Raw genomic sequence first — 8,216 nt, 5'->3', positions numbered from 1 at the left:
TAGCATGAGCATTCCAATCCCTGCAGAATGTTGAACTGGTTTCCCTTTTTCTTTCGATTGAAATTACAAAGCCGTAGTTTGACCATTTGGCTCTTGGTCGAATATCAATGCTTCAGAATTAGGCTATCCAAATCTAGTAGGACTATGATGAGTCGGGCACTCGTCCTTTTCTTCATTCTATATTCTTTGAGTAGTTATGATTTATATGGACCATCAATCCTGACAAATTCCATTTGTTAATTAATTAAATTCTTTGGACTATAGTTCAAATGATTTTGTCATAGCACATCTGTGATTTACACAGAACCATTTAATGGTAATTTCTGTGCACGGTTTGTTTCCCCTCTTCCCCTGTTATCCAACTCATTTTCAGGCACCATTTGTTCATGTTCTTCTCATGGGTTGCAAACCAAATCTGTCTCTGTACTTTTTGTGCCATTGTTCTTGCTATCCACGACAGATTCATGACTATTTTTTCTGGATTTCGAGTGGAATTATCCACTTTTTCCGCAGAATTTGAATTGGGGAAAGGGAAATTAAGAATAGCCAGAAGAATTACGAAGCATGGAACGAAAACTTTTAAAGATTTTTAAATACATGAATTTTTTTGAACTATAGCACGAATTATATTCTAGAAAAACTTTTAAGAATACTAATGATTCCATAAATTATTCCTATGCAATCAAACGGATGCAATAGCTCATCAGTATGAATATGTTGTTTCATTTAATTGCGGTGATCAAGTAATTAATTAATATATACTACAGGTGAACCTTTGGTTGATTCAACATTTCTGCGTTGTTCTCCTTCTAATTTTGAAAACAGAAGCAAAAGGCAGCTCAGCCGATGAGTATGGAAAGAAAGGGGAGAGGGAGAGGTAGAGGGAGAGTTAGGGGTACTGGGTGTGGTGGTAAGCGGAGGGAGGGAGAGTCAGAGGGAGCAAGAAAGGGCTATTGGCATTGAATTGGGCACTAGTTATTGCTGTGTTGCTGTATGGCAACCTGAGCATAACATGGCTGAAATAATTATCAATGAGCTGGGAAACAGAACTACTCCTTCAACAGTTGCTTTTACTTCCTGTGAGACACTTATTGGGGACGATGCTAAGTTCCAACAACAACAAATCCTCTCAATACTATCTTCGATGCCAAACGCCTCATTGGAAGGCGCTTCTCTGACACTTGTATGCAGGATGACATGAAATTCTTGCCTTTTACCGTCGTCCAAGGGAAAGATGACAAGCCTTTAATCCAAGTAAGCTACAAAGGAGAAACTAAATTATTTGCCCCTGAAGAAATCTCATCAATGCTGCTCATGCACAATAGAGGGCCACTCATAATGGGCAACGTCTATACAGTCACGAAAATGCACTTTCATACGAAGGAGAGGACTTGGTCAATTTTTTAAAAAGTTAGAAAAAGTAATATAAAGGAAGTGCATTTTGGTGGCTGTATAGCCACGGGCCTCGTAATGCGGGTAAGATTGCTGGCCTAGATGTCATGCGAATAATCAACAAGCCAACGGCTGCAGCTATAACATACGGCTTTTTATTTGGGTGGAGGTAGGTTTGATGTATCAGTTTTGTCCGTTCAAAAGGGAAAGATTGCAGTCAAAGCTGTTGGAGGGGATATGCATTTGGGAGGTCAGGATTTCGATAACAAATTACTTGATGACTGTGTTAAGAAGTTCAACACTAAATATAAGGTGGATATGAGTAAGAGTGGCAAGGCTCTTCGAAGGCTTCGCTCAGAATGTGAGAGGGCAAAGAGAAGTCTGTCCTCTCGGGAAGAGACTGTCATCAACATCGACTGTCTGTATGAGGGACATGATTTCTCAATCAAAGTCACCAGTACCATGTTTGAGGAGCTCAATGCAGATTTATTTGAAAAGTGCATGGAAATAGTGAGAAGATGCCTGAGTGATGTCCACTTGAAACATGATCAAATTGATGACATTGTACTAGTGGGAGGGTCATCCCGTATAAGAAAGTTGCAGGATTTGCTGAGACAAGATTTTGGACAGGAAAAGCTATGCAACACAGTAAACCCTGATGAGGCCGTTGCTTATGGAGCAGCTGTGCAGGCGGCAGCATTGAACAATGAAGGAGTGAGCCTGGCACTCACGGATGTTACACCTTTGAGCCTTGGTACTGATTCTGAAGGTGGTGTCATGATTGTGATTGTTCCTCGAAATACTCCTATTCCTGTTGAGAGGGTAGAAGAGTTCACTACGGTCTATGATAATCAGACTGAAATAGATATTTCCGTATATGAAGGAGAGACACCATTGGTCGCTCAAAACAATTTGTTGGGTCAATTTCAATTGACTGGAATTCAGCCAGCCAGATGTGAGGTGGCAAAGCTTCAGGTTTGCTTCAAAATAAGCGAGGATGGCATTCTCACAGTCTCTGCAGAGGACAGGCGTAGCAGAGACAGTAAAGAGATCACAATAACCAATACTAGCGGAATTCTGAGAAAAGAGAAGATAGGAAAAATGATAGGGGATGCAGAGAAGTTTAAAGAGGAGGATGAAAGAGCCAAAAAGAGGAATCTGGCCAAGAGTGGACTGGAGAGCTATATTCACAACATAAAAATGAGGGTTACGGAGGCCAAGACCAAACACTTTGTGAATGCATATGATGTAGAAGACGTCATGTGGAGGCTGAATTTTGCTCAAGAATGCTTGGACAACATTGGGGAAGCTATGACGACAGCAAAGTTTGAAAGTGAGCTGAATGAGCTCCACTCTAATCCTTCTATCAGGAGGTTAGCATATTATGAATGCTAAAAGTCTGCATTTCATCTTCATATAAATTAGTAGTATATTATACCTACCACAATCTATCTTCTTTTTGCATGGACAACTTCATGCAGGATTTTTTGTCTTCCTATACATGATTTCTTTGTATAAATCAGAACAAAGTGTTTTAAATGTAGACTGTTTGATCTCCCATTTTACATGAATACCCATGAAATCTCTTATCATTGTAGCTTTAAATTTTTTCCAAGACCTCAGTGTAGGAAGACAATATATAATGCATTGTTCATTTCTAATATTTTGATCAGCTGATTAAAAAACATAATTTAAGTTTTGTGATTTTTCTGATTCAATCCTTCAATTGGTATCAATGTCAGCTTGCTGATTGTTCACAGTGCAGAATATTCTTGCTTTTTTACGATGAGTTTATCTGTTATTTAATTCTTCAGTATATAGTAGGACGCATAGACTGTAAATAATGCATTTAGGGCAATGTTGCTCAATATTTTGAACGATTATAACTTTTTTACTCATTACCATAATTGTCTTCATGACAATTTGTGCAGAATCTTGAGGTGTCACCAGTCATGGTTTATACCAGTTATTTTCCTTTTCCTGTTTTTTCAATTTATCTTCATTGGTGAAATTAATCCACCGTTGAATCCCATTTGTTTTTCTAAACTTTCCATCACACAATTGACTGTACTTAGATTGTACTGAATAAGAGCTTCATTTAACTGATCACACACTAACCTTAATTTTTATACTAAAAAATGTTAAATGATCAAAGTTGACATATTAGAACATAATCCTAATCCAAACCCTTCTCACTGTATAATTCCATTATTTCAATTTAATCTGTATATTGTTGTTGGCAAAGGAATTTGGCCAATTCCCCTTGGAAATGGTGGTTTTACCAGACAGTTGTACTTCACTTTTTAACTTACCAGCAGTAGTTCTTCAAATTATTAGCTATGGTAGTGCAGTTCCAAATATGTCTTCTTGGTTGGTTAGCTACAAAGTTTTCTTGTAGATTAATTCTCTTTGATGCATGATGAGCAATTCTGATATTATTTTCAATTATTACAAATTTATTTTCATGGAGAAGATTGTCCATACATCTATATTTAGAACATTTGTATGTTTGTCTCTGTAAACAACCACGCCCAGAGAATTTAAACGTAAAATTGGAATATATCATGACATTTGCAAACTTCTCATTCATTGAAGATTATCAATTTCACTTCACAAAGTTCTTATTGATAGTATTTTAATCTTACATTACTGCTATTGATTATCCCTTCTTTTATATCACAACAACTATTTTATTTGTTTCGCTAATGTTATTGTACACCTAGGAAAATTCCAGTTTAAATTTTGTCTTTCGCTGCCACCACACTCTGTCATTTGTTCTTATTCACCTTAAAATTTATTCATGCAAACATTTCTAAATAATCACTCTTGTCCTTTTAATATTTGACTGCAACATTTTGGTATAGCCCTCAGCTAATTATTCCTCCATTCTTAGTTTTTTCTAAAACAATTGTAGATTTTTTGAGCAAAGTTTGATTCAATTCTTGGTAGCTGATGGTAAACAGAACAGACTTTCTCTTTACAGTCGGCTTCATAGCTGATCGAACAGACTCTCTTTTATAGTCGCTTCACATTGAAGATTTATGCATATTTTCCACTCTAAAATTTTGATATCATCCATTTTCCCATTATCACTTTTCAATTATGAACATTTTAATAAAATCCCGTTTCTTCAATATTTGGAGAATCTAGAGGACCTTGTTTTTACTTCTATTCATCATTCTATTTCTTTTTAATAATATTTTTTCTTATCAGTACTTGATTTTTCTTATTAATACTTGCTGATAGACTATGCAATAGTTTACCGTTAACTAGTTATTTAATATTTAATAGTTTAAGTACTAATTAAAATTTATTTTGTTTAATATTTTTTTATAAATATAATGTTTGTTAAAAATTATATGTTAATTTTTTAACTTTCTAATTTTTATATATTAATTTTTTATATTTTAATTGATTAAATGAATTGGAGTTTTGAATTCTTGAGATATGATTATTTTATAAAATTAGAACCTCTACTTTATTGTTTTTGATATAAAAGCAACTAAAATTAGGGGGTTGGCCCTTAACAACATTAGTGAAGAACTAGCAGGAAGCCAACAAAAAATCAGCAGACAGCCACACAAATTCTTAACGATTTACATCAAAAACATAAGTAGCAACATAACAAAAAATAATAGTACTGGAGTTCCTACTCTTAACAACAACAAGGTTTATCAAGTTAACAGAGAGCATGTAGGTGGTCATCACATTGTACCACCTACAACCAATATCCAAGTTTAATAGAAAAAAATTAACCATCACCATAGGATGGAGGGAGAAACCAATAGAAAACCAAAAAAACACGAGGCACCAGGAGGCCACTAAGTGACATCTTTTCTCTTTCTCTTTCTAGCAAGGAGAACTTTAGCCCAGTCTTTGGCATGGAAGTTGTAGAGCAACTTTTAGTTCTTCCCCAGACCATCCTCCTCTGACTCGTGAGCCAGAAGCTGGAGAGTGTTCGCAACCATGTGGGTCACCTTTAGAGTGAACTTTGAGAAGAGGGTGAATCCCTCCTCCAATGCAATGCACTTGTCCTTCACCTCTTGCAACTCTTTATGGGTAAGAACCCCATCCTCTGCAACCGCCCGCTTTAGGGTCTTGTTGCGGTTCACCGAAGAGTTTCTTTTATCTAGCACATCTAGAAGTGGGGGCCCTAAAATTTTCCAAGCCATTTTTTCCTTATAGGGGATGAGATAGTATCCGAGGAGGCTTTTTCAAGTTTGGGGTTATCCTAGTTAACAATAGAAGGTGTGGTGATAGTAGCAGAAATATGTGTTGGGTCTTGGGGGGTCCTTGGTAGGGTTCTCTGCCTCAAAATCCTAAGTTTCGTCTACTGTATCATCCCACTTCTCAATCTCTTTATCAGTCTCATCCTTCCCCTTTTCTTGACCATCACCCAAGAGCTTATTACTCTCCTCCAAATTGGTGTCTTCCTCCTCTTCCTCCTGAGAGCGACTGGCCCTTTGTTTGTATCTACCATTGGTCTTAGCTAATCTTCCCGACCTTCTTCTCCCACATATTTCATCATGGGAATCCCCAATTTCCACCTCCACTCTCTTATCACTTTTAAACTTTTTACTGGCAGTTGGCTCCAAGGTTAGGGTTTTGTTTTTCCTACCCCAAAATGGGGTTTAGCTAGGTGAGGGTTGAGGAGTAGGAGCACAACTACCCCTAGCAAACTCTAGAGAAAGGGGGGGCCCAAAGGGAAGGAGATTATCAATAGCAATCACACAAAGAGGGCAAAGGGCCAGGTGAAACTGAAAAAGATGAAACATTAACCCTTGCTATAAGATAGTGAAGTTAGCCCCTTTCTTCTTTTTCTCCCTAATATCCATCACAGTCTCTTCGAGGGCATGCATCAAAAAGAATGGAATGCATATAAATTCCTTATTATGAAAATGGTTAAGCAAATGGAAATAGTAAAAATAATACATATCGTGTCTACCTTCTAGGGTAAGATACTTCATAATGATCAGACACACATCATCCTAGGGCTCCAGGAGCTTTTCTCTCCTAAAACCACCATGGTACCAGTCCGGGGCCTCATTGCCTCAAAAAAAAACTAGCTAGGCTAGCTTCATTCGCCACCTTCGTGACCTTATGCCATTTCTTGCCACTTATTTCTAGGCTTATCACCATAGAAATGGACTCTCCATTCACCTAAAAGGTGATGCCATTGATAGTAACCCGCCTATCCTTCCAACTACAAATGAATTGTTGGGAGCAATTTTCATCATAACCGGCCATGGCCTGCATCTAAGGGACAAACCCTCCCTCCAACATTATCCAAGTAGCCTATTTTTTAGAAAAATCCTCCGTCTTTATGGACTCCAGTCTCTTAAGGTCCCCACCCATGATACATCTTTCCTCAAAAATCTCTTTTCTCAATACTTTTCTAGCTTTTTATGCTCGAGAGATCAAAGCCCATCCCTGCCAGAATGTTAGCCACTGCATTGCCTTCCCTATATGTGTGTTGTAAGTCATAATGGTCTAGGGTTGTTAGGAGATGCTAGATGTCCCCCACAATGCCATGTAGAGCCCAACCTAGTTTAGCGCGCCCTTTAGAGTCTATGATGAGTTTAGAGTCACCTTCAATGGTTAATTTACTGACCCTCATTTCCATAGAAAATTTAAGACCCCAAAGTAAGATAGTGACCACCACGTTATTGGTACCCTTGCCCACATTCCTTGAGAAGGCTAACATCACATCACCCTTTTCATTTTGCAGCACACCTCCAGCTGCCGCAGTATCCCTACTCTATTGTTATCACTCTTTTACAATACAATACTTGATTGAATTCTTAATAATTTGTTGAATTGATATTATTTTTCATTAGACATAACTACTTTAGGTTATTATTAATTTACTATAACTTAGAGAAGTACATGTCATATATATAAACATCACAATATTTGATTTGATTTTTATGAATATTTGTATTTATTAATTTTAAAAAGATATATAACATTTATAATTGGAAATTTTGAAATAAATTTAGAACTTATAATAGTTTCTTATATTAAATAAAATTATTTAGAAATCTGGCTTAACTATAAAATTACTATATTTTAATGTTTTGGGTAATTTAATTTTATGAATTTTTTTATTTTTCATTTTCCAAAAGCAAATGGAAAGCGTCTATAACACTGCATTAGAATCCATAGAAATGTTCACATGTATCAAAGACATTATAAATTACAAATATACATTAAAATTTTAAACTATAATAAGTTCTATAACAAAAGACAAGTACTTAGCCACTACATGGCACTTGTTAACTCTTGCACAATCCTTTAAAAGAAAGTTAAATTTTGACATGATAATCTTTAATACATTATTCCTTGGTCAAGGTCATCGACTATTCAACAATTTAAATTTTCATTATTGAAAAGATAAATAATGACAAGTTCTAAATTTGAGAAGGATATTTATTAAGATTTATAAACTAATGTTCCAAGAAAAAAATTAACTAGATACCAGAATATCAAGATGGTCTAAATAGGACAAACAAGTTGAAAAAAGCCCCAGAACTTGTTTAGGAAACATAAGGGCGAGAATATTGTAGGAGTGCTTTACCACCCTACCATGAAGCTATTATGCTTTCTTAGAATATTTCTCGACATGAAATATACCAAATCGACAATGAGATAGTCTAAACAAGAAAAACTAAGAGGAGAGTAATGAAATTGTGTAACACATTGTATACAATATAATCAAAAACTTCCATCCATACATGATTTATCATATGTATATTACAAAAATCACATTTAAAAAGACAAGTAACACAACCCTTTGTAGCCAAATGCAAGATAACACACATAGG

At 36.0% G+C, this 8,216-nt stretch overlaps 1 protein-coding gene across 1 annotated transcript; it reads left to right on the top strand.

The window, feature by feature from the left end:
- The first annotated feature begins 1,012 nt into the window (after positions 1 to 1,012).
- On the top strand, positions 1,013 to 2,787 carry LOC149532685 (heat shock 70 kDa protein 4-like). Its single transcript, XM_089805749.1, has 3 exons — positions 1,013 to 1,183; positions 1,457 to 1,467; positions 1,566 to 2,787. Exons 1-3 carry the CDS (start codon positions 1,013 to 1,015, stop codon positions 2,785 to 2,787), a joined length of 1,404 nt encoding a protein of 467 aa, XP_089661875.1.
- Positions 2,788 to 8,216: the final 5,429 nt, after the last annotated feature.

Source organism: Cupressus sempervirens, chromosome 10 (assembly GCF_028749045.1).
Source record: "Cupressus sempervirens isolate cs-2001-9-10 chromosome 10, ASM2874904v1, whole genome shotgun sequence".
Classification (NCBI taxonomy): domain Eukaryota; kingdom Viridiplantae; phylum Streptophyta; class Pinopsida; order Cupressales; family Cupressaceae; genus Cupressus; species Cupressus sempervirens.
Note: the sequence above shows the minus strand (reverse complement) of the source record. Positions and strands in the feature narration are given on the sequence as shown.

Excerpts from the sequence above, each read along its gene's own strand:
- LOC149532685 (XM_089805749.1), top strand. The coding sequence starts at position 1,013 with ATGGCTGAAATAATTATCAATGAGCTGGGAAACAGAACTACTCCTTCA.